Below are 25,117 nucleotides of genomic sequence, written 5' to 3'. Positions count from 1 at the left end.
GCAGCCCAGGCCATCCCACTGGTTGGCGACTGGGTACTCCGTATATTGGTACGTAACTAAGGTACTTGTCTAAGGTACTTTATTCTGGGCAGTCAGGACGGAAGGTGCGATTGCCTGGGGGCTCTTGCCTCGCACATTGGATGCCTTCATCAACCGTCCACTCTTTTTCTCCCTCTCTCGTGACCGTCTTCCTGTTCACTCGCTTCTATTGCTGATGTTGATATGGGCTGGTACGGAGTACTGCTACCTTACTGGAACTGGTGCCGACCTGCCGTCTAGACGACTCCTGCCAGCAGCCGCCGTATCAAAGGGGGTGACTTGCCAATATCGGACAGCTGTAGCGCCAATCCACCTCAGTTCCCCCCTCCCCAGCCTGGCCATCCTCATCGCCTAATACCTTATCCCACGCGCACCACCACCATACGGCGTCGGCAAACCGAGCCCCTCCACTCCTCATCCCGGTTTTTTCGACCGTGTGTGGCCTATCTGATTTTGGGGTCTGGCAATCTGCAAATCTGAACCTACCCTATCGACCGCCGAACCGCTACCGCCAACAACTACACCTCACACTTGGTATTACCTACCTAACTTACCTTAGGAGCGCCTACCTACCTTACACCACTCTCACCTCGCTCACCTTATCCCGCCACTTCAGCTCCAACTTCTGGCAATCACGTCCGATCCCCTCGTTCTGTTGTCCTCGAAATCCCACGATGCGCCCGGGACCATGTTGACAACATCTCCCATCGTCGCCAGCTCCGCCAATGCCTCGCCCAATAGCTTCCACTATGCCCCTACGCGATCCTCCCCGCACTCATCTCCTGCCCGGCTTTCGGCCCCTTTGCCGCGGCGGCACTCTGCATCAAGGTCTTCTCCGTCCGCAGCCTCAATGACCTCACCTTCCTCCCAACCACGCCCACGACAATATGTAGCCGTCGACGCCGGCACCCAATATTCTCCCATGGAGTCTTCCACCCAAAAGGCACAAGATGCCACCGCCCCGCGCACTCCTACTACCGTCCCTGCGACGCCTGTCGAGCCCCCGCCGACGCCGCGCCCTCAACCCATAGACCCAACCGCGCCGCAACCGCAACCAGAGCCCCATCAGCGATCCCAAACAGAAATACAGTCACAACCGCAGCCCGTCGTGGCACCCGTCATTCGCGAGGCGTCGACTACCACCGCGTCGCCCGGAAAACGTCGAAACTCTCAAGATCCTGCCGTCGCGCAAGCGCGGGCGAGCGCATCGGCAGCGGGCGAGTCGTCGAGCAGCGCGGCTAAGCGCCCAAAGCCCACGGCTGGCCCGCCGAAAATCTTGCCTCAGCGATATGAGCTGTGCAGCACCGAGGACATGGTTGTACTCATATCCCACATGCTCTCAGAGTTGATAGAGACCAACGATGCTCTGGCTCTTCGTTCCGGAAGCCTGACTCGCTTCCACTCGAGGTGAGTAAAAGCCTTTCCCAGCTGTCGCCCCTGATGTGGCAGCGCTCACTAATCCGTATTTAGAACTGCACCGAGCATCTCCGTACTGGAATATCTGAATAGATTGGCAAAGCATGCGACCCTAACCCCGCCTCTGCTGCTATCTATGGTCTACTACATTGACCGTCTCTGCGCATTATACCCAGAGTTCACCATCAATACGCTGACTGTCCATCGCTTTCTGATCACGGCTGCCACTGTGGCGGCCAAGGGTCTATCGGATCTGTTTTGGAACAATACAACATATGCACGAGTTGGAGGCGTTAGAGTCGCCGAGCTCAAGCTGCTGGAGCTTGAATTTCTATACAGGGTAGACTGGAAGATCGTCCCGAACCCAGAAGTCCTTGTGGCTTACTACCGCGGCCTCGTTGAGCGCTGCCCAGGATATGCGTTGCAAGAGGAAGAAGCAGAAGCGATTGACGAAGATGAAGATTCTGACGAAGTCGAAGATGATGGATCGACAGAGATTTCAGACGGAGTTGCTGACGACAGCGGAGACTCGCCGGACGAAGAGAGCCCGGCTAAGTCGCCACATGGGGATGAAGCAGGGCCATCGCAACCCTCATAACGGCCACCAAGAGAGTTTCAGGGGTAAATCTTTGTTTGTCGATTCCATTCTGTTAAAAAAGGGCGGGCATCACTGCTGCCAGAGAGGCATGGCAAAGCGGCGTTTGGAAAGGTGGGATGTTTTGAATGGTTATGAGTGATAGCGGTAATGAATACCACACTGTTCTGAATGATTCTATAATCATGTGCGATTTGAATTCGATGACATGACACCTTTGAATGCGTTAAAGAATGCCTGATTTCTTTCCCAGCAGAAGCTTCCAGAGAGAGTAGGCCAGTGATTATTTGGGGGCAGCTCGAGTGAGTCCGGGGTACAGGTGTTCGTTCAGCCGACTTTACCCCGGGCGACCTTCAACCCAGCAGAGCTCCATAGAACTTCCCCATCCAGCATCCCACCCCCATCTGACAATTGCTCGCCGTGATTGCACCTTAACACACCTCACCCAGCGCCATTCTCCCCAGGCACACCTTTCAGAAGGGGTCCTACACATACACGACGGAGAAATCAAACAACAAAAATGCGCGCGACAACAATCCTGTCGGCGCTCTTCGCAGCGACCCTGGCCGTCGCCGAAACCCGCCTCGCAAAGGTCTACATCGAACCCGTCTCCCTCGCTACCAACCAGAAGCCGACCCTCCTCGCCGAGGTCGAGTACGACACGAAACGCCCAACCGAGGCGAGCGTGACCTCCTTTGAGGCCCCCGAGCTCGCCGGCTACCCGGCCGCGACGAAGCTCGTCCGCGTCGGCGTCTACGATGCCGCCACGGCGCAGTGGACCTCGAGCGTGTCGGTCGCCTCGACGGAGAACTTTGCCAAGGGGTACCAGCCCAACATTGTGCTGAGCGTCGACGGCGCCTCGGGCGAGGTCGTGGGTGCGGGTGTGAAGGGCGTGAGGGTCGACGCGGGCGCGACGAGGGATTTTGGACCGCAGGCTGTTGTGAGGGTCGCGGGGCAGGGCAAGACGCCCGAGTTGAACAAGCCTGTTGTGCTGAGTCCCGAGGGACGCAAGGTCGTTCAGGAGGAGAAGCCGTTCTGGCAAAAGTATGTTGCATTTGCTTCTATCCGGTTCCTTGGGCTGTGGGTGAGCTTGCTAACGTTGACTTTGCAGGTACTGGTGGTTGATTGCGATTGTCGTCTTGATGACTGTCACTGGTGGAGGAGATGGAAAATAGACGAAGACCACGACGATGAAGATACACTAATAGACTTTTTCACGTTCATCCGCGAAGTACCTTGGTCATTTGATGGCATCGTGTCGGTGCCCATATCCTGCTTCTCCTGTATGAGTGGAAGTGCCTAATCTCAACTGTCTCAACTGGCCTTTGAAAGTTCCGGGACGATGCCTATTGTTCTCAACGTTCCTAACCTAGAGGAATGTCTTACTTACCACAGGATCGAGGCAACGTCAAAAGATATCTACAGTGATCAACCGCATGGCAAAGATCCGATACTGATTTGGGAGCCATGACATGCTGAGATGCTTCTCTTCACAAGACTTGCACCATGTTTTGACACTTATGAGGGCTAGCTAGCTGAATGATTTTTGAAGATAAGAAGACTCCGATTTGGGTTCGGAATACAACAAGCTGTTATCCTAAGCCTCAGAGCCTCGTATTTTTCCATATTGAACTGGAAGCTTCAGATGAGAGAGCTCACGGCCTAAGCACCTGGCAGGTTTGACATGGCACGGGCGCGGCAGGCGATTCAGCTCTAGCCCAATCTGAGGCTAGCGCTCGTTGCTCAGAGACGCAGCGTGGGAGCCTGGGAGCCTGTCGCCTGCACACCACACAAGCCTTGCGCGGAGGGCACTCCTTCCTCGCAGGCACTGCAGTCTTAAAAGCTGGGACCAGGACCAGGGGGAAGGTACAATCGAACCGATAAATCCTTCGATTTGCCTGCGCAAAGCTTCACCTCCACTTTCCTTTCCTACCTACCTTCCCTTCGTACAACCCACCCCCCAAACCTTTCCCAATCCAACCACAACTTTTTGCGACAGCAACTTCTTGTTTTTCTTCACTCTCTCCCTTTGCGCAAAGACTCGACAGTACCACGCAACATCCACGAAACAGACACAATGGCTGCCGAGAACGAGAACGTCGCTGCTGGCCTCGCCGAGGAGATCAAGGGCAAGGGCAAGGCTGTCGCCGCCGAGGAGCCCGTCGAGAAGAGCGACGCCATGGACGAGGACGAGGACTCCAGTGATGAGGAGGAGGCCCCCGAGGCCGCTGAGGCTGGTAAGAACGAACCTCCGCGGCTGCTACAAATCTACCGCGCACCTGCGATTTCCTGTGACTAACATGCCTGGGAATTGCAGTCGAGGAGGAGGACGGCATGGAGGAGATTGACCTGAACAACATTGTCGAGGGTGGACGCCGCACCCGTGGCCGTGTCATCGATTTCGCCAAGGCTGCCGAGGAGAACCCCGCCGAGGAGGATGATGACGAGGACGACGATGACTTCGCGGCCGATGAGTCCAAGATGGATGAGGACTAAGGAGCGAGTCCATTCTCCTCCTTTTTCTTTCGACCTTCGCACAGCCCCCCTTGGCCTGCCTACCTTTAACATGGTGGCGGCTGCGGGCGGCGGCGATGGTTCCTCACCATTCATGACGGTTATTGGGAAACGGCACGACACACACACGACAGAAAACGGAATGCAAAGAAGGGGCGGTGGATGGTTTACACAAAAGTTATACGAGGGCTTCGATAATCATTTGCATGCCCCTTGCGTCGATGAAAAGACTTGGTGGGTTTGGACATTGGCGGCTGAGAGTTCGGTTGATATTGCAGCTTTTTTCCCCCGGCGGCGGCAGCGGCGACGTTCGTTGATCTGCTGTTGCTCTGCCCACCCTGCCTGATCTTGGTTCGGCGGGATGGCTGTCTATTTCATCAGGCCGTTTCAGCGCGCGGTGTCGCTACCTTTACTACGAGTGCTATGGAAATGAAGATTATGCGACAATGAGCGGTCCCAAATACTTGTGCATGTTTAGCACCTGTGGAGTGAATGATGTTGTGGGCGTGGCATAGGTTCATGCGACGCCCGTGTTTTTATTTCGCAGCAAAATTCTTGTTAGTTCGGGAAGAGCTCATCCACCTGCCAGCTCGATCGTGGATCAGTGCATGAAGCAGAGCTACTTTAGTACCCGACATTGAAGCAACGTGCACTTTCTTGACAAGTTGCGTGCATAGTACAGGTGCAGTTAATGTAAACAAAACTTTTTCAGGGACCTGTCACACTCTCCTCTAGTAAACAATCAGATGTTAGACGAGTTTCTTGAGCGCAAGTTCTCGGCTGGTAGCTGGGACACAGATTGAAGGTGATTACTTGAGGTGAGTACCTGCTTGCCTGGGCGTCATACCTCAGGTAAGTTAGGTAGGCAGGTACCTGCTGTAGGCCCGTCCATTCCCTCCGCTGTCAACAGCCGAGGGGAGCCTTCCAGTCGGAGCCGGACCCAGGAAGGGACACCCGCTTTCATACTGTACCTTATAGGGTATCTCCTTGTGTCCTTTGATGCCTTGGTCGGGGCTTTTAAGATTCTTCTCCGTTTTCGATTGGATAGCGGGACGACACGTACCCAAATGACTGTTAGCGGGACGGGCTTTTGGGGAAACTATGGGATTTGTTGGAGTTGTAAAGTAATAGTAGACGTGGACAGGAAACCGAGGGACGTTTCTTCCCCTCTCTCGTCGTTCATTGTAAAGAAAAGTACTTTACGCGAACTTTCACCGTGTCAGGCGCTTCTTATTTCCCCTTTCCCACACATGAGCCCCAGCAAGTTCGCCTCGCTGCTTTGACTACCTATAACCCACTGTGGACGTCAAAGGAGGGAGTTTGAGCGCGCTAAAAGGGAAAATATAGAGATCGCCCAGCCGAGATTCGACACATACCTACGAACACCCTGCCCGCATAGCATAGACCCCTGCTACTAGCACACCACCTTACCAACCTAACCGGACCGACATTGAATGACAACACAACCTCCAGGGGTTCTGAGAAGGGACAACAAGTATCTATCTTACGGAGTACAAGGACCAACCAAAAAAAAAGTTGCTTCTTGTTGTCGGGATTGTTTAATTAGCATCAAAACACCTACACCCCTTTTCAACAAAACGACAACTCCTCGAGTATTCGAGACATATCATTGTTGCTGTCGCGGACGACGCCCGGTAACACACCCTTACCCAAATAACGATACTTTTTTCTTTGCTTCGAGGCAGCAGTTGTGCGCGCGCAACATAGGACGCGACGGTTAGGACACCATGGCTCAAAGGTGCGTACACTGGACTCAACAGAATACCCAACACACACGCAACACATGCGGTTCGGAACGGCGGGGTGGGTAGTTACGGCTTGCGACGTTCTTGTGCTCCTAGGCGGTCCCCACGACCAGAGAGGAAGGCGAGGAGTTTCGTCTTGGGGACAACGAAGTGGCGATGACGACAGGCCACCCCTCGATCATGAACTCTCCACAAGACAGAACGAACAGAACCGCCAGCGAGACCGTACCGACCGCCCGTCTTGCGCAACGACACATGGCATTCACATCTGGGAAAAGTCATCAACAGTGGGCTAACTCGTCACAACACACAGATTCGGCGCTTCCTCGCTGCATCAGCGCGACTCCCGCAGCGCCCTCTTCGAAGGCTACACCGGCGGCGGCAGCGACAATGGCCGACGACCTGTCAGCGCCTCGCCATCTAGACTAGGCGGTGGATACGGATACGGGTACGCGGGCGGCAGCGCATCACCTGCGCCGCCCATGGGCGGTAGCCACCTCGGTGTTGACGCGAACCGGGGGTTCCGGCCTGCGACGCCGAATAAACGGTACGGAACCAGACCACCCTATCGCCCCCTTGAAAGTCCCGCTTGTGAGGTTCAGGGAGGTTGCATTCGCGATGGGACAACTGGAGAAGCGGAGGAGAAGCAGTTCAAGCTTGGGACAACTTGCTGACGGATGTGACATATCAGCGGCCAGTACAGCGACGCCGTGCTCAACGAGCTCGAGAGCCAGAACGATGAACAGGTCGCGGGTATCATGGGCAAAGTCAAGATCTTGAAGAGCGTAAGTTCCGCCTCAACCGCATCTTCCACGAAACAAAATCCCGACACGAAAGAAGGAGACTAAAACCGTGAGACACGCAGATGACGGTTGCCATTGGCGACGAGATCCGCGACTCCTCGGCCCTGGCAGAGAAGATGAACGACAGCTTCGACTCGACGCGCTTGCGCATCCGCGGGACCATGAACCGCATGCTCGTCATGGCGGAGAAGACGGGCGTCGGCTGGAAGGTCTGGCTCGGTTTCTTCGCGGCTGTGTGTTTCTTGTTCATGTACGTCTGGCTATTCTAAGAGCGTAGCCTGCATCGACGACTACGACTACGACATCGACGAGACCAAAGCGAAAGGCGATACGCGCGGTTTATCCGTCATGTCGGGGAGACGAGCGTGGTTATGGATTGCCTCCTACAAGTTTGGGACTATTCAAGCTCGGAGGGGTGAACGGCCGTCTGCTGCGTGGGCTTTACCGAGGCTGTCGACATGGGAGAACCCTGCGAGCTCAAGAGACTGAGGTCGAAGGACTGTTCATGTCAAACGTCCTAGACGTAGGAAACGAGGAAGCCAATCTTCAACACAAAAGGACAAGACAGCAAAACATAGCTGGAAGAGAGGGGTGAGGGGCAGGCTCCAATAGCCTTCCCGGAATGGTGCGGTGCGTTTGGTTGGGAAGCAAACCCATTATTCTTGCATGCTCGGCGTCGGAGGCGTTTTCTAAACGGTTCTATTTGCCTGGAATCATCTTCATTGCACGGGAGTGGGAGAGAGAGAGGGTCGAGAATCTCGTGGAGGGCCCGACAATTTTGGTTTCCTTTTCAAAGCATTGAGGACACGAGGAAAGAGATGAACGATCACGAAAAGGACATCCTGATACGAACCAAATAGGGACAGAATGGCAGAACGGCATGGTTTCTTTTCTGCTGTGGAGGTGCGATGTCTCTTGCATACCATTCGAGAGGGGGGAGAAGGGTGAGAAGAAGGCGCGATTTCCCTTTCACTTGTCAAGTATTGAGGACACAGATTAAAAGCTTTTGTAATGGCCGTGTATACATACACCTACCTCTTTTATATTTCTATAAACCTTCGACACCGAGTCTCTGGTGCCCACGCCTTTTTGCATTTCTGTCAAGATTTCAAATCGAACTTTTATTGTTGCCCCAACGCCTCAGACTGGTGTATGCATGCTGTGCTTCTATAAAGACTCGTGAAGGCGAGGACATGTTCACGTCTATCGCTGGATGCCGCCCGAAACAATGTATGGGAACCGGTGGGGGGGTATCATAATTCCATCTTCCTCTGTCCTTCCCTTCCCATTCTTCACCACCCCCTTCAACGCCTATGAGCCCTCATGTTGGGACTACTATCCATCATACTACTCCCGTCCGCGGAAAGCAACCCGCTGAGATCCAGACTACTCCTCGGCATATGATGATGATGCCTCGCAGCACCAGCAGCGCTACCCCTCCCCCGGTCCCCAGTAGGACTCAACGGGGCCCTCAAAGGCGCAGCCCTCGGCGCAAAACTGATATCCCCTTCCTCGTCATCGTCTTCTTCATCATCTTCCTCCCCGCCACTACTAATAACACTACTCGTCAACCCGCTCACCTCGGCCTCGGAGTCCGTATGCTCATATACCCCGCTCAGCCCCTCGGCCTCGGGGATCTCGTCATCCAGGTCGGCGTCCATATCGACGCCCATACCCAAGTCGTCGTCATCGACGACGCCCTCGGCGGCAAACCCGTCCTCGAGCAGGTCCTCCTCGTCGAGCATCTGGCCCTGGCCCGATGCCTCGAGCTCCTCTTCGGCGCCGTACATGTCGTCGCCGTCGACGTCGCCCCGCGCCAAGGCCTGTCTGAAGGCGTCGTCCGCCATGCGCATCCTCGCCGCGACGAGGCCATCTCGCCTCTCATACTCGTCCTCGTCCACGGCCGTCGCGTCGTCGTCATCTTCGTCGTCATCGTCTTCCTCCTCCTCGGTCTCCTCATCATCATTGTCATCAAGTGAAAGAGGCCGCCCCTCACTCGACGACAAATCATCCGCCATACTATCCTCCCCGCCATCAAACCCAAAACTCTCCTCCGCAGCATCCGGAATCTCGTCATCCAGATCCCTCGCCTCCTCTCCTTGTTCGCCATCCTCCCCTTCCCCAAGCACCCCCAGCCCCCCATCATCATCCTGCCCGCCCGCCTCCGCCTCAGCGAGCTCCAGCGCGAGCTGCTCCCGCCTCATGGCCTCGGCGTGCTCCTCCTGCTCCCGCCGCTCCTCGCGGATCTGGTGCAGCGTCTTGGGCACGCCGGGCGGCTTCAGCCACGTGCTCCCGAAATTTTGCACGTGCAGCCTGCGGCGGTCCATTGTGTGCTCGTCGGCGCGGAGGCGTGCCAGCGCGGACCGCTCGATGAGGAGTTGGCCTGCGCGGCGGGAGGAGGAGCTGTTTTGTTGCTGTTGTTGCTGTTGCTGCTGTTGCTGTTGTGCGGAGCCATGGTGGTTGTTGTGTTCGTGGGCTTCGAGGAGGGCGGCTTGGGTTATCGGGTTGCGGGAGGAGGTGTACCAGATCGAGTGCGACTGTTGATAATGAGGTTAGATAGCTGTCGCGATAGTTGCATGGAGGAGCGAGATGGATGCTTATGGAGATGTCAATAGAGGTAGAGGGAGCTTACGTCTCGTGGGGTGAGGTCTGGTAAGAGGCCAAACATTGTGACTCGCAAGGTGCCGTTAGGCAATGCTCTAGGATTGCGGGTGTTTCAATGACTTGATGCGCGTAAAGGAATTGATGTCAGAGAAAGCTGAATGGAAGCTGTTTCGTAGCTGTCGAGAGCTTTCGTCGCAAATGGCACAGGACCCCGCTGCAAGTTGCTTGTCGCGAGGTTGCAAAGAGTAAACAATTCGACAGTACGTACTTGCCGGGGGGTGTAAGGGTCTACCCCACATTGGCAGACGCGCCGCGTCTAGCGCGCTTAATCCCTGCGAAGAAGAAGTCACGATGCTTCATTGCGGGCGGCAGAAATGTGGTCGTCTGCCTCACAAATTCAACGACATGTCTTTAAGTGTGCCATACTTCAGCACAGTCACGATTGCTTCATCGCAAAGTGATGTGTGGGTGCCTGAGAGGCTGCCATTTCCATGCCCCTCCGTCAGGCTAACAGTAAAGCATCTGAAAAATAAAAATATGCTCAAACCCAATTGAGAGTCTCCGCCAGTTTGACCGAATGACTCTTCCCTCCGTCGGGGCTTAGACCCAGTTCCCACCGCCAGAACTGCTGTACATACGGCGTGCCTCGCATCAATCTCAGACCGAATTCGTTGAACATGCGCTCCTTGGTTACTAGGTTTCATCCAAACTGCGTGGGCTCAGCCCTCAGGTGCCTGCGTCTCCTCGTTTCCACGGGGGTTTACTGTTTTTGTTTGGTAAGAAAAAGCAGGGGTGTTCGATTCGTTTTCCATCTTTTTACATTCTCTGCGCTTCTGCGTCGACTCTCGTCTGCCATTGATTTGCATAGCGACGGGGAAATGAGGGACCAGCGCATTCGCCCCGCGCCGCTCTGATGTGTCTCGTCGGGAGAAGTCGGACCAGCGCTGACTTCGGAGTTGCTGGCATTGGCTGCGCAAGTGGAGGTTTCAAATGCCATATTTCCGCTTTGTGGGAATTCCTCGCGGCCGTGGGCTGACTCGAGTGGACTCTCTCTTCTGCCCGTTTAATTTTTCGCTTCTGTCCTAGACCTGCTACCGAGCAACTAAGCAAGACACCCCCTTGCAAGTTGGTATGGATTGGGTCTGAGGGCGTGGCCGCCTCCGATATAGGTCCCAGAACGCCAGCCAGGGGTTACATCCGCCCGGCCCTAGTAAGGGTGAACGGCCGAGCCGACTTCGGGGGGGCTTGGTTAGCGCTATGGGTAAATGGCAGATGCCATGTCGGACCCGTCACCCAGCTTCGCCTCGTGTCGTGACAAACTCCACAAGGACGTGAAAGAATGGATGCGTAGCAACCATTTCCAAAGCCAGACCAGACATTTATAATTCCTGTTGTTCAAGTTGCTGACCAGGAGCCCGCTAAACATGCTCCGAGTATGGGGCTTGATATGTCACTGACATGTGTAGCCGGACAATTGATTTGTGACTAGAATCACCGAGCTGTTCATTCGTCCCCGTGTTCTAGCCGACTGTATGGATCCAATATGAGACGACTTCCTCTAATATTGAAGCGTCATTGCTGCTCAAATGCGGAGATGGAGGGTTGCTCCAGGAGGGCATAGGTGATCGTAACCGCTTCCAGGTCGTATGTAGTTTCTGTCCATCCAGATCAAGGATGCAGACACGTGCTGGTCGACAGGCTAACCTGCGAAACCCTAAGTGAGTCCCGGAACGACCAGCTTTTCTCACAAACTTTAAACCGAGAGGGGAAAAAATACCTGTGGTATGTACTTGCGTGCGTGTGTGAATAAGCATCTTTTTGTGCACATCGGTGACATTTGTGACGTAGCCCATGCATGCGTCGCTCCCAAGTGGTTCATCGCCGAGTGCGGATGGTGTCTCTCATGTGGCTGGCATGTCTGTGCCGCTTCTCAGCAGGCTACCTTGAACGTTGGAATCCCGTCGGAGATGGCCCCCTCATTCTCCTTCTCTCACCCTCCCCTCCAGCTCTAGAAGCCAAGAGACCACGAATGTCTGTGCGTGTACACAGACAGGGTCGTGCTGAGCAAGGAACTGTGAGATCTCGAACGCCTCCGGTCGGCGGGGTCGCATTTGGCATGGATGTGCCGACTAGGGGCATACCTGGCTCGCTATAGCTCAGATGCAGATGCAGCAAGCGGCCATCTTGGTTGGCTCAAGATAAGACGGTTGAAGATGAGGCTCTAGTTGTGATTGGCCAGCTTCTCCAATTTCAAGTTGTCGATTTTTTGACAGCAACCCTTTTCGATTTGGGCAACAACTGTCGATGCTGCAATGCAGTCAGACGCCCAACTCGCCAGTCGATGATATGCCGGAGAAGAGGGTGACTAGTTACCTTTTCGAGCGCCATTCTGTACAGCAAAGAATCGTTCTTCCTATCCCGTCTCTCTGCTGTTGCGCCGCTCCCTGTCTGCATTTGCTCGGTGCTGCCCGCCATTGGTTAGCCTTCCAGTAAAGCCCGTATTGTTTGCAGTTGCGACGTGCGTCGCGCCTGGAACATCGCTCTCGCGGAGCAGGCCGCAGTCAAGCTGCGTCCTTTCGCTGAGCGGATCTTGTGTTGGGGTTCCATTTGTCAGTCGGTCCGTCCATCGGTATCCGTGATCAATGCCGCCGCAGGCGCTTGAGGAAAAGATACAGGTCGCAGCCCAGATGCCCCCCCTGGTCCTTCGTCGGCCGCTGCCGTCGAGCCGGCCGTGGACACCACCAAGTTCCGTAGATCGGAGGGCTGATAGGCAAACAAGAGATATACCGACCACTCTCATTCGTGATAGGATTTCGGAAACAGCTCGGAATCTGCGCAACATCGAGTTCTTGACGCAGCTTGGTTGATCTCAAGAACCGTCATCTTTGGACCTGCCCCGGCTGATAGTGCAGCAATGACAGATAGTGCATGCAGGGCCGCGAGACATTGAAGCCAGCCCAGTCGACAGATGCTGGTTCTGCACGCTAGCAATGTAATAACAAGTAAGTCTTCCATCAGCATGTGCAAGCGCGCCTTTGAAATGGAACAGATGTTCAACACCATCCCCTCCCCCAACTTGCTCCCCCAATCACTTGCATCGATGCTGGAGTGGCCCATGTCCAAGAAGGGTCCGGGTCCAATTGCTTGGGGGCATCCTGCGGTTTATCAGGGGCCCCAAGATCCGAGGCGACTTCGGCCAAGGGCTTCTTTGAAATACAAGCCGCTGATTGGTGCAAGCTCAAAGCTTGCTCGTTGATGACAACGACTCCGTTTCGAGAGAGCGAAAAACGACTGGGTACCCCCTGCTTGGCCCGCATGGAGTGTGTGGGGTGCATCTCTGCTGCTGGTTTTCGCCGAGGCGTTGGGTTTTTGTGTCAAAATTCTCTTACACACAGTATTCCGCAAGCGACGCTTGAACGGAAAGGGATTCGCCAGAGTGGCCAAGTAAACCATAGGACGTTGCTTGTCCGGGATGTGCGGAAGAAGTTGACCGTCCACTGTCGCGTCTGGTAGACTGCAGCACTGCGTACACGTCTCGGGTGACTACCCGAGATATCTTCCATATGCCTCGAGTAGAGCAAACGCAGCGCTGAATGGCGTTCGGAATGCATCCGAAGCAAGTCACAAATGCGCACAGCGTTTGATCCGCAGGGCAAAGTAAGGCATGGCGGTCTGTGTTTTTCTGATGTGTATTCAAGCCCAGCAGCGGGCAGAAAAAGCCATTAAGCCACGGACTATGTACACAGCAAAAGGCTCCGCTTGCCTCCGGCTTCATATACACTGACCCGATCTTCTTCAAATTGATCGATCTGAAATTGGGTCACCACTATTGGCCAAGACTCCCAGGCGGAATATGGGATATGGCTCCCGAGGCGTGGCATCTCCTCGCGCTAGGTCCGGGCGGAATATCCGAACGGAATGAAATGAATGGAAGCTGTGTTTGTCGGTCAAAGGACAAGTTTGTGGAGTGCCAATTTGGCTCAAACAATGTCGGCAGCATCGACCTAGCAAGATGAGGAACGCTTTTTGTCGTGATCCATCCCCCCCAGATGAGGCGGCCGGGCTGTACGTTAGGTAATCTAGAGTCTTACCTCGAGGTTTTGAACCCAATGTCGTTCGACCAACGATGAAGAAAAAAGAAAAGCCAGTATCATTGCGGATTTGGGGTGAAGCGTTGCCAGGCCGGTAGTACGGCGTAACGGAATACCTACCCAACGGTCAGGGGAGGACCCCGCAGAGCAACGTTGGCACGTCCGCCGTGGTGGGAGGGCCCCAGTTAGATTTCTGGAGAGGTGGTGGTGGCGCATGGGGAAGTAGATTGGCGGCACGTATTGCCTTTGGTGGTAGCATGAGACGAAGGTTTGGGGCAATGGAGAGACTGGCGAGGAAGCGTGAGGTAGCGAGTGGGTGGATCGATTATTAGGATGGTGGGTGAAGGGCGAGCCGACGGCCAGGAAAGTCGATCGAGGTTGACGTGGCGGAAGATCATGAACATCTTGAAGACTAAAGTGTGAGCGAGGGCGCTCCGGGGAAGCGTGGGATGCCGGGAGTTGTTGCTGTGTAGCAATCAGAAGCCGAGACATTGGCCTGAGAAGGCTGAGATTGACGGTACAAGCGGTCGTTCTATGATGAGCTGGCCGTCAATCCCTCTGAATGGCCATTTCCCGAGGCAGGTAGGTGGTGTCGATGGTGTCTTGCTTCTGGCCGATGTGCGGTGTTTTCCGGCATGTGGCTTCTAGGAGGACTCAGTAATACTGAGGAGGGGAAAGGGGGGCTTTCCATTCCATTTCCCAAGAGCATGGTCCCCCGTCAGAAGCAGCGTTGTGAAAACAGCCGTGCGGTTGATTGTCGAGCTGGGCCTGAAGTGCGGCGTGCCAGAGCCGTGGAGGGGCAGAATGGTGCGCTGGACCGGTCCACTTTCAGGCCATGCTCAGCCGTGGACAGGCCACCTTGAAGGGGTTATTTCCAAGGTTTGCTGCATGGTAACAGTCGAACAGCGGCGAGCTTCCCAGGCCATGTCGTGGGAGGCAAGGAGGCTAGCAGGGTGGTGGCATGGTGGAGATGGTAGCATCAACTTGGATGACTAGGGGCCAGTGGAGAGGAGCGGCGAGCCCACTGAAGAGAGATGGATTATGGACCGAAAAACGGAGCAGGAGAGAAGACGACGCATGCCCCATGGACCGGAGGCGGGGCGGAGAGTGGCACCCGCAAGCAACCCACGGGTCCCGTTCTGTTAGTGCGCTGTCGAAGAGTCAGAGATTTGGAGACTCTCGCCAGACGCCGCCAATGGAAGACATACGTGTTGGATTGATCGATGCATTGATTGGACCGCGCTTCGCCCCGCTAAGGGATCCGTACTGCGTAAGTTATTCGGACCCCACCATGCTACGGAGTATGGTTTTGTCTTACACCTTCCAGGCAGTCCGTGTCTGCTTGGTTTTCGAAAAAAGCGTACCTGTCGAGAACAGAAAAAAGGCCACCCTGATGGGATGGGATGGGATGGGAGAGAAAGACCGACACGCCCGAGAGGAAGGCAGCAACAGCAGCAGCGCACAGACACAGCCGCGCCGTCCACGGAGCCTCTCTCACCGATACGTACCCCTCTTTTGGGCTCTTTCCTCCCGTTCCATTTGCTGCCGCTGCTCCTGCCGCCTTTTTGCATGACTTCCCGTCTCTCCTTCTCGGTACCTAGGTACGAGGTCGTGCCTTTCCTTCCCATTCTCATCCCATCTCAGTGCCTCTTGCAGCAACTTGCTACCTTCCCTTAGCTCTTGCATTTGGGGTTGGTACGTACCCCCATTTCATCCCACTTTGCATGCTGCAAACCCCCACTGCTCTTTTTCGGCCCATTCCCCTCTCAGTAAACGTAGAAACACGACAGGAAAGCCGCAGAGAAGGGGGAGAAAAAGAGAGAGGCAGAGCGCATATGCAACACCAGCACTTGAGCCTACTGCACCTCGCAAATTACCAGGGGAGGGGCCGTATGATTTTCTCCAGTAGACGGGTATTCTTTAGCCTGCCTGTCTGCTTGTACCTTGAGTAGTGGATCAACATTCTGGCCAAGAGAGCCACTGGTTGGCTGAACCTTTCTCTGGTCGGCTTGCCACAAGGTGAAAAAAGCAGCAAGGCAAGTGAGAACCTGAGCCAGCCCATCGGTCGTTTCTGGCAGGAAAGCGCCAGTATCCCCGAAAAGGACCTTCTTGCCGTGTTATTGTCGTTCCGCGCCTCGTCCGCTCTTCGCTCTCGTGCTCCCCGAACCCATTGCCCCGTTTTCCTACTATGTGCCAATTTCATGTCTCCATACAGGATCGTCTTATTCATCCAGATTGCATTGGCTTCCTCTGGTCTTGCGTTCTCTTGTCGTTCGGGTGGCCGCCGGCGATCGCCTTCTTCCCATCCATCTTGTTAGCCTCTTCTCGATACCCCCTCCAACCACCCCTCCCCCAGCTTGGGTCCAGCGCCGACTCAGGACGTTTACTCCTCCTCCTTCTTCATCCACTCCTCTCTCTCCCGTCTTCGCCCACACACTTGGACCAATACACCAAATCTTAATAAAAGGCTGCCAGTCTCCCACCTCCCACCTCCCACCTTTTCTGTTTTTCTCTTTCTTCCGCCCTCCCACTCTTCACGCGCGGTGCTACGACGGTAGAAAAGAAACCCTCTCGATCCCACTGCGCAAACATCTCGACCACGTTCGGTCCATTACAATACCCAAAGCCTGTCGGTAAGTTTTATATACGTGCGCTCACATAGGGACCGCCGTCTCAAGACCCGAGACACGGCCATGCCATTCCCACTACCTTTCACCTGCCTTACACACAATGCCACCAACCACCCAATTCAGCCCAACAGCAAGGCACACAGGAGAGACGAGAATCGAAGCAGAGAGCTTGAATATGTGAGAGAAATCGGAGCCGAACAGACAGAGACACGAGGATCACAAGCGAGACACCGAGAAAGCAGCACTTGACGAGACCAATTCATACGAAAACGGCTGTGCGAGTCTGAGCCATACTTTTGACGAAAGAGCGGCATTGGCAACACCAATGGCTTTGAAGAGAGCAACAGCAGCGGCAGCGGCGATGGCATCTGACGGCGCATCAATTCGCAGCGAATTTGGCATCTCCGTCCTCCGTCCCAACTCTCTTTCTCTGGGACAGCCGCACATTCTTTCCTGCACAGCGCTACACATGCACCCTTTTCCCTTGGGCATGCGACTATGTACGACTGCAGACGACCCCACACACCCGTAGGCCCAGACGAGCGACCCCTGGTCGTAATCCCTGTGGATGTGATGTAAGGTCACCGCGGGAATGGAGCTTGCAATCGCCTATCAACCCCCCAAGCCAAAACAACACACCAAAAAAAAAAAAAATCTTGGAGGGGTTGTCGGCCGGTGGCGGCCTAGTATGGGCGGGACTGGCGTGTGCGACCATGTGCTTGTTCCCCCATTTCTACGGCAGATTGGGGCCGGCTACTGGCGTCACCATTCTTAGCCGCATGCTTTGGCAACAGCTTACCTCTCATTGGCTACGACCACAGCCCACGCCGGCACCGCATTCTGCAATGCTGCGCTACTGGCACTGGCACTGGCAAACGGCACCCTGACACTGGCACCGCAATCATCGTCAGCTGTGGTCGGCAAGAAAGAGAGACAGCACCCAACAGCCTTTGGCATCTGGCAGTGCTTGCATTTGCCTGACCCTCCATTGTCTGAGCTGCTTTTGGGTTGGATGGGTACGGCTGAAGTCTTGCTTGCCAGCTGCTTGCTTGCTCTTGTCCTAGCCTGCCCCTCCATGTTCGGCTTCGATTGCTTGGTTTGAGCGTTGCTCGCCTCATCTTGCCTCGCTCCCACTGCTACCGACAATGCCCCTACTAGAGCCATGTTCTGCCGCCATTGCTTGTGGCATGTGCTGCTGCTTGCTGCCAGTTGCGCATTGTTGCTCGGAATGCTTGTCCTACCCTCTTGGCTTTACGTCGTTGCGAACAGGGGTCGGGAGTCAATACCACCGCCAGGCTCTCTCACTCTTGCTCCCAGTCTACCTGATGCTCCCTCACTTCCGGACGACGTAGCAATCCGGTTCGGGAGTAGAGTTTGGCCTGCTCTGGAAATTTCCCCTCTGGTCCTCCGTGCGTCCCTCGCCAGCTCCGAGCTTAACTGAAGGATATCGCACCCCGCATCCAATTTCCTCCACCGATTCCTCTTCGCCACTCTTCTCTCACTCTCAGAACTCACCGTCAACCATTCGCCTTATCTCTCTCTGTCTCTTGCGTGGCCCAAGACCACTCCTGTGCTCTGTGCAACCCTGTGTCTGGCCATTGGGCGTTTACTCCCCCTCATTTTACCACCATCGAACCAAAATCATACTTGACCAACACATATTCGTCCCTCAGCGTCACTAACTGAACCCGTTTTGGGGCGTGATAGATTCGTACCAGAGCCATTGCTCCTATCGATCGACTGCTGCCGACTGGAATAGTCCCTCCCCCGTCGACCTATACCAGCCCCTTCCACTGCAATCAGGCTCGAATCCTCGCCTAGCATGGGCCTGCACGAGGACTTCGACGACCGACAAATCCATATTGAATCTGAGAAAGAGCAATACACTCCCTATGAGTACCAGACGGACAACAATGGCTCCTGGGCGGGTGCTCTGCCGGTGAAGCAGTATGTTTCCTCGCCTTATCATTTCGAACATGTCCATACTGACAATCGAACGCAGAGGATTGTACGATCCGAGCTTGGAGAAAGACGCATGCGGTGTCGGCTTTGCTTGGTATGTCTAAAAGACCAGACAGAGAACTGTTCTCAACTCTACACAGGCAACCACTGACACCTCTCGCAGCCACATCAAGGGCAAGCCTAGCCACAAGATTGTCAGCGATGGTGAGTTCAATAATCCCCTTAGCCCAATGTTCGCCCAGCAGCCAAGCTAACCAGTCTCACAGCGCGCAACCTGCTTTGCAACATGACCCACAGAGGTGCTGTGGGATCTGATGCACGAGACGGTGATGGCGCTGGCGTCATGACTTCGATCCCTCATAGATTCTTTGTCAAGAACTTTGAAAAGGAGGAAGGCATTAAGTTGCCGCCTCTGGGACAATATGCCACGGGAAACCTGTTCTTTAAGCCAGACGAGGAGACTTTGCAAGAGTCCAAGAGGCAGTTGGAAGACATTGCCGAATCGTTAGGCCTGCGTGTCTTGGGATGGCGAAGGCCTCCCGTTGACTCGACTCTGCTTGGTCCTGCTGCCAAGTCCCGTGAACCCATCATTATGCAACCTTTTGTCGTGTTGACCTCCGCCTACGGCCCGACCAACGCCCCCGAAAACACCGACCCCGAGCAATTTGATGACAGACTCTTCGAAAGACAGCTGTATGTCCTCAGAAAGCGCGCCACCCACACCATTGGTCTCCAGAACTGGTTCTACCTCTGCTCCCTCTCCAACAAGAACATTGTCTACAAGGGACAGCTGTCTCCCGTCCAGGTGTACCAGTACTACTACGATCTCGTCAACGCCGACTACGAGGCTCACTTCGCCCTCGTCCACTCCCGTTTCTCAACCAACACCTTCCCCTCCTGGGACCGTGCTCAGCCTCTGAGATGGGCTGCCCACAACGGTGAAATTAACACTCTTCGCGGTAACAAGAACTGGATGAAGGCCCGAGAGGGTGTCATGCAGTCCGACATCTTCAAGGAGGAGCTCGAGGGTCTCTACCCCATCGTTGAGGACGGTGGTTCCGACTCTGCCGCCTTCGACAACGTCCTGGAGCTGCTCACCATCAACGGTGTTCTTTCTCTCCCCGAGGCTGTCATGCTCATGGTCCCCGAGGCCTGGCAAGGCAACACTCACATGGACCCCAAGAAGGCCGCATTCTACGAGTGGGCTGCTTGCCAGATGGAGCCCTGGGATGGTCCCGCTCTCTTCACCTTTGCCGATGGACGCTACTGCGGTGCCAACCTCGACCGTAACGGTCTGCGTCCTTGCCGCTTCTACGTCATGGACGATGACCGCATCATTTGCGCTTCCGAGGTCGGCACCATTCCCGTTGAGCCCGAGAAGGTTATCCAGAAGGGTCGTCTCCAGCCCGGTCGCATGCTGCTCGTTGACACCCTCGCTGGTCGCATCATCGACGACAAGGAGCTGAAGGAGGCTGTCTCCAGCCGTCAGGACTTCCGCGCCTGGATCGACCAGGAGCTCATCACTCTGCCCAAGGTTCTCGAGACCGTTGGCAAGTCCATCGATGTCGCCGCCAAGCCCGACGCCTCCCGTCTGCAGGAGGATCCTCTTCTTCTGTCCTTCGGCTACACTCACGAGCAGGTGAGCTTGCTCCTGGCTCCTATGGCCTCGGACGAGAAGGAAGCCCTCGGATCCATGGGTAACGATGCTCCCTTGGCATGCTTGTCCCAAGCACCCCGTCTCCTGTACGAGTACTTCCGTCAGCTCTTCGCTCAGGTTACCAACCCTCCCATCGACCCTATTCGCGAGTCGATCGTCATGTCTCTGGAGTGCTACGTCGGTCCTCAGGGCAACCTATTGGAGATGGATAGCTCTCAGTGCGGTCGTCTCTTGCTTCCCAGCCCCATTCTCTCCATCCCCGAGTTCAACTCTATCAAGAACATGTCCACCATCCACCCCGAGTGGACTGTCAAGGTCATTGACTTGACCTTCCCCAAGAGCGAGGGCACCGCGGGCTACTTGCGCCACCTCGACTACATCTGCAACGAGACCACCGCTGCCATTGAGAACAAGGACCGCATCATTGTTCTGTCCGACCGTAACACCTCCAAGGATCGCGTTCCCGTCACTGCCCTCCTTGCCTCCGGTATGGTTCACCACCACCTGGTCAGCAACAAGTGGCGATCTCTGGCTGCCATCGTCGTTGAGACTGCTGAGGCTCGCGAGGTCCACCACATGTGTGTTCTCCTCGGATACGGTGCTGATGCTATCAACCCTTACCTCTCCATGGAGTGCATCCTCAAGCTCAACCGCGAGAAGCTTATTAAGAAGAAGCTCTCCGACGATGCTCTCATTCACAACTACAAGCACTCCTGCGATGGCGGTATTCTCAAGGTCATGTCCAAGATGGGTATCTCGACTCTTGCTTCCTACAAGGGTGCCCAGATTTTCGAGGCTCTTGGTCTCGACGAGAGCGTCATCGAGCGCTGCTTCAAGGGTACTGCTTCTCGTATCCAGGGTGCTACGTTCGAGGCTATCGCTGAGGATGCTTTCCGTTTCCACGAGCGTGGTTTCCCCTCCCGTGCCACTGTCGGTATCAGCGGTCTGCCCGAGTCTGGAGAATACCACTGGCGTGATGGTGGTGAGGCTCACATGAACGATCCCACTTGCATTGCCAACATCCAGGATGCCGTCCGCACCAAGAACGACAAGTCCTACGAGGCGTACTCCCGCTCCCAGTACGAGCAGATCAAGGCCTGCACTCTCCGCGGTATGCTCGACTTCAAGTTCGAGGACTGCACCCCCGTCCCAATCGAGCAGGTCGAGCCCTGGACCGAGATTGTGCGCCGTTTCTGTACTGGTGCCATGTCTTACGGCTCCATCTCCATGGAGTCTCACTCCACTCTGGCTGTTGCCATGAACAGACTTGGTGGCAAGTCCAACACTGGTGAGGGCGGTGAGGATCCTGAGCGTTCTCAGCGTCTGCCCAACGGCGATACTATGCGATCTGCCATCAAGCAGGTTGCATCTGGCCGTTTCGGTGTCACCTCTGCTTACCTTGCAGACTCTGACGAGCTTCAGATTAAGATGGCCCAGGGCGCAAAGCCCGGTGAAGGTGGCGAGCTTCCTGGTCACAAGGTGTCCAAGTCCATTGCTCGCACTCGTCACTCTACCCCTGGCGTCGGTCTCATCTCGCCTCCTCCTCACCACGACATTTACTCCATTGAGGATTTGAAGCAGTTGATTTACGACCTCAAGTGCTCCAGCCCCCGCTCTCGCGTCTCCGTCAAGCTGGTGTCCGAGGTTGGTGTCGGTATCGTCGCCTCCGGTGTCGCCAAGGCCAAGGCTGACCACATCCTGATCTCTGGTCACGATGGTGGTACCGGTGCCTCCCGTTGGACTGGTATCAAGTATGCTGGTCTTCCCTGGGAGCTTGGTCTTGCCGAGACTCACCAGACCTTGGTCTTGAACGACCTCCGTGGTCGTGTTGTTGTCCAGACTGACGGTCAACTCCGCACTGGTCGTGATGTCGCCATGGCCTGTTTGCTCGGTGCCGAGGAATGGGGCTTCGCTACTACTCCTCTTATCGCCATGGGCTGTGTCTTCATGCGCAAGTGCCACTTGAACTCTTGCCCTGTTGGTATCGCTACCCAGGACCCTGAGCTCCGCAAGAAGTTTACCGGTACTCCCGAGCACGTCATCAACTTCTTTTACTACGTTGCCAACGAGCTCCGTGCAATCATGGCTAAGCTTGGTTTCCGTACTATCAACGAGATGGTTGGTCACGTTGAAGTTCTCAAGGTCAACGACGAGTTGCGCACCAACAAGACCGCCAACATCGACCTCTCTCTCCTCCTGACTCCTGCTCACAAGCTCCGCCCTGGTGTTGCTACTTTCAACGTCCGCAAGCAGGACCACAAGCTTTACGTCCGCTTGGACAACAAGCTCATCTCTGAGGCCGAGTTGACTCTGGACAAGGGACTCCCCTCTAGAATCGAGTGTGACATTGTCAACACTGATCGTGCGATGGGTACCTCGCTGTCTTACCACATCTCCAAGCGCTACGGTGAAGATGGTCTGCCTTTGGACACGGTCCACGTCAATATCAAGGGCTCCGCGGGTCAGTCCTTCGGCGCCTTCTTGGCCCCTGGTGTTACTCTCGAGCTCGAGGGTGATGCCAACGACTACGTCGGCAAGGGTCTGTCCGGTGGTCGCCTGATTGTCTACCCTCCCCGTTCCGCGGTCTTCAAGGCCGAGGAGAACATCATCGTTGGTAACGTCTGCTTGTACGGTGCTACCAAGGGTACTTGCTTCTTCCGCGGCGTTGCGGCTGAGAGATTCGCTGTCCGCAACTCCGGTGCTACCGCTGTTGTTGAGGGTGTCGGTGACCACGGTTGCGAGTACATGACTGGTGGCCGAGTCGTCATTCTCGGCAGCACTGGCCGCAACTTCGCTGCCGGTATGTCTGGTGGTATCGCCTACGTCCTCGACATCCACAAGGACTTCCTCTCCAAGCTCAACACTGAGATGGTTGAGGCCGAGGCTGTCGAGGAGCCCACTGAGATCGCCTACCTTCGCGGTCTCATTGAGGACCACCACCACTACACTGGCTCCGAGCTTGCTGCCCGCATCTTGGTTGACTTCAACCGTGCTCTTCCCCGCTTCGTCAAGGTCATGCCTGTCGACTACAAGCGCGTCCTCAAGGAGGAGGCCGCCAAGGCTGCCGAGGCCAAGCGCGCCGAGTACAACCTGCCTATCGTCTCTGGTGTCCACAACAAGAAGGAGGAGAAGGCTGCCAAGCTCCAGGATATCGAGGAGACCATTGGCGACAACGCTGCCGAGAAGAAGCGTGCCCTTGTCCTCGACAAGACCAAGGGTTTCATGAAGTACCAGCGCCGTGCTGAGAAGTACAGGAGTGCAAAGACCCGTACCAAGGATTGGGCCGAGCTTTCCTCTCGTCTTGATGAGGACGAGCTCAAGTACCAGTCTGCTCGTTGCATGGACTGCGGTGTTCCCTTCTGCCAGTCTGAGACGGGTTGCCCCATCTCCAACATCATTCCCAAGTGGAACGAATTGGTGTTCCAGTAAGTATCCATCGTCAAATTGAACGCGTGTGCCGAATAAAAAGCTAACAATCACTCCAGGAACCAGTGGCGTGACGCTCTCAACCGTCTGCTCATGACCAACAACTTCCCCGAGTTCACTGGCCGTGTCTGCCCTGCTCCTTGCGAGGGTGCCTGTGTCTTGGGCATTAATGAAGACCCTGTTGGTATCAAGTCGATCGAGTGTGCCATCATCGACCGTGGTTTCGAACAGGGCTGGATGATCCCCACTCCCCCTGAGGTCCGCACCGGCAAGAAGGTTGCCATCATCGGCTCCGGCCCTGCTGGTCTGGCTGCTGCTGACCAGCTCAACCGCGCTGGTCACACCGTCACCGTCTACGAGCGTGCCGACCGCCCCGGTGGTCTTCTCATGTACGGTATCCCCAACATGAAGCTCGACAAGCGCATTGTCAAGCGCCGTACCGACTTCATGGCCGCTGAGGGTATCAACTTCAAGTGCGGTGTTGCCGTCGGCGAGGATATCCAGCTCATGGACCTCAGAGCTGAGAACGATGCCGTCGTCATCGCTACTGGTGCCACCGTTGCCCGTGATCTTCCCATCAAGGGTCGCGAGCTCGAGGGAATCCACTACGCTATGGAGTTTTTGCACAAGAACACCAAGTCCCTGCTCGACTCTGAGCTCGAGGATGGATCCTACATTTCCGCCAAGGGCAAGGATGTCGTTGTCATTGGTGGTGGTGACACCGGTAACGACTGTATCGGTACTTCCGTCCGTCACGGTGCCAAGTCTGTCATCAACTTTGAGCTGCTTCCCCAGCCTCCCCCGGAGCGTGCCCGCGACAACCCATGGCCCCAGTGGCCCCGCATCTACCGTGTTGACTACGGCCACACCGAGGTCAAGCAGCACATGGGCAAGGACCCCCGTGAGTTCTGCATTATGTCCGAGGAGTTCGTCGACGATGGCTCTGGAAAGGTCAAGGGCATCAACACCATCCGCGTTGAGTGGACTCGCTCCGCGACCGGTGGCTGGGATATGAAGAAGATCGAGGGCTCCCAGCAGTTCTTCCCTGCCGACCTCGTCCTCCTGTCCATGGGTTTCCTCGGCCCCGAGGCCCGCATCCTTGGTGACGACATTGAGAAGGATGCCCGCAAGAACGTCAAGACCCCGCCTGGCAAGTACAGCACCAACATCCCTGGCGTCTTTGCCGCTGGTGACTGCCGCCGTGGCCAGTCCCTCATCGTCTGGGGTATCAACGAGGGCAGACAGGCCGCCCGCGAGATCGATCTCTTCCTCGAGCAGTGCACCAGCCTGCCCGTAACTGGTGGTATCGTCAAGCGCACCGCCGGCGAGATCTTTACTCAGATCAAGCCTGTTCAGGCCTAAACACTCTTCCGTCGTTAACAGAAGGAGCTAAGCGTTATGAAAAGAAGAAAAAAAGAGATGATGTTTTACAGTGACCGCAAGGTCTAAAGGGAATCGGGTCAAAAACAAAAGGCGTGTGGGAGGGGAGACATTGGAATTCCTGGAAATACCCTACACTACAAAAAGGTGTCTTGTTTGATACCCTCAAAAACCCGTGCTTTATGAGCGACAAATATTGTGTTGGCTTGTCGGTTTTTTTCTGTTTTGCGTTTT

At 55.5% G+C, this 25,117-nt stretch overlaps 9 protein-coding genes across 9 annotated transcripts; 6 read left to right on the top strand and 3 right to left on the bottom strand.

Moving 5' to 3' along the window:
- Positions 1–727: 727 nt before the first annotated feature.
- Positions 728–2,053, top strand: CABS01_09566 (cyclin; the record flags this gene model as incomplete). The annotated part of the gene is made up of 2 exons (XM_060542923.1): positions 728–1,446; positions 1,510–2,053. The coding sequence occupies 2 exons, from the start codon at positions 728–730 to the stop codon at positions 2,051–2,053; spliced, it is 1,263 nt and encodes a 420-aa protein (XP_060400139.1).
- Positions 2,054–2,570: 517 nt separating this feature from the next.
- Positions 2,571–3,225, top strand: CABS01_09565 (uncharacterized protein; the record flags this gene model as incomplete). The annotated part of the gene is made up of 2 exons (XM_060542922.1): positions 2,571–3,094; positions 3,162–3,225. 2 exons carry the CDS (start codon positions 2,571–2,573, stop codon positions 3,223–3,225), a joined length of 588 nt encoding a protein of 195 aa, XP_060400138.1.
- Positions 3,226–4,127: 902 nt separating this feature from the next.
- CABS01_09564 (histone chaperone domain CHZ) lies at positions 4,128–4,546 on the top strand (the record flags this gene model as incomplete). Its single annotated transcript, XM_060542921.1, has 2 exons — positions 4,128–4,287; positions 4,368–4,546. The coding sequence occupies 2 exons, from the start codon at positions 4,128–4,130 to the stop codon at positions 4,544–4,546; spliced, it is 339 nt and encodes a 112-aa protein (XP_060400137.1).
- Positions 4,547–6,368: 1,822 nt separating this feature from the next.
- CABS01_09563 (SNARE domain-containing protein) lies at positions 6,369–7,622 on the top strand (the record flags this gene model as incomplete). The annotated part of the gene is made up of 5 exons (XM_060542920.1): positions 6,369–6,388; positions 6,644–6,877; positions 7,022–7,115; positions 7,196–7,342; positions 7,404–7,622. 5 exons carry the CDS (start codon positions 6,369–6,371, stop codon positions 7,620–7,622), a joined length of 714 nt encoding a protein of 237 aa, XP_060400136.1.
- Positions 7,623–8,437: 815 nt separating this feature from the next.
- CABS01_09562 (uncharacterized protein) lies at positions 8,438–9,801 on the bottom strand (the record flags this gene model as incomplete). Its single annotated transcript, XM_060542919.1, has 2 exons — positions 8,438–9,670; positions 9,766–9,801. 2 exons carry the CDS (start codon positions 9,799–9,801, stop codon positions 8,438–8,440), a joined length of 1,269 nt encoding a protein of 422 aa, XP_060400135.1.
- Positions 9,802–11,592: 1,791 nt separating this feature from the next.
- On the top strand, positions 11,593–11,892 carry CABS01_09561 (uncharacterized protein; the record flags this gene model as incomplete). The annotated part of the gene is made up of 1 exon (XM_060542918.1): positions 11,593–11,892. The coding sequence occupies one exon, from the start codon at positions 11,593–11,595 to the stop codon at positions 11,890–11,892; it is 300 nt and encodes a 99-aa protein (XP_060400134.1).
- Positions 11,893–12,150: 258 nt separating this feature from the next.
- Positions 12,151–12,537, bottom strand: CABS01_09560 (uncharacterized protein; the record flags this gene model as incomplete). The annotated part of the gene is made up of 1 exon (XM_060542917.1): positions 12,151–12,537. The coding sequence occupies one exon, from the start codon at positions 12,535–12,537 to the stop codon at positions 12,151–12,153; it is 387 nt and encodes a 128-aa protein (XP_060400133.1).
- Positions 12,538–13,816: 1,279 nt separating this feature from the next.
- On the bottom strand, positions 13,817–14,320 carry CABS01_09559 (uncharacterized protein; the record flags this gene model as incomplete). The annotated part of the gene is made up of 1 exon (XM_060542916.1): positions 13,817–14,320. The coding sequence occupies one exon, from the start codon at positions 14,318–14,320 to the stop codon at positions 13,817–13,819; it is 504 nt and encodes a 167-aa protein (XP_060400132.1).
- A 3,960-nt stretch (positions 14,321–18,280) lies between these two features.
- On the top strand, positions 18,281–24,865 carry CABS01_09558 (glutamate synthase; the record flags this gene model as incomplete). Its single annotated transcript, XM_060542915.1, has 5 exons — positions 18,281–18,405; positions 18,461–18,514; positions 18,584–18,624; positions 18,687–23,502; positions 23,563–24,865. 5 exons carry the CDS (start codon positions 18,281–18,283, stop codon positions 24,863–24,865), a joined length of 6,339 nt encoding a protein of 2,112 aa, XP_060400131.1.
- Between the last annotated feature and the right edge of the window lie 252 nt (positions 24,866–25,117).

This window comes from Colletotrichum abscissum (genome assembly GCF_030869225.1).
Source record: "Colletotrichum abscissum strain IMI 504890 chromosome Unknown Scaffold_23.1, whole genome shotgun sequence".
Lineage (NCBI taxonomy): Eukaryota > Fungi > Ascomycota > Sordariomycetes > Glomerellales > Glomerellaceae > Colletotrichum > Colletotrichum abscissum.
The sequence above is the reverse complement of the archived record's forward strand: the minus strand, read 5'-3'. Positions and strand labels throughout refer to the sequence as shown.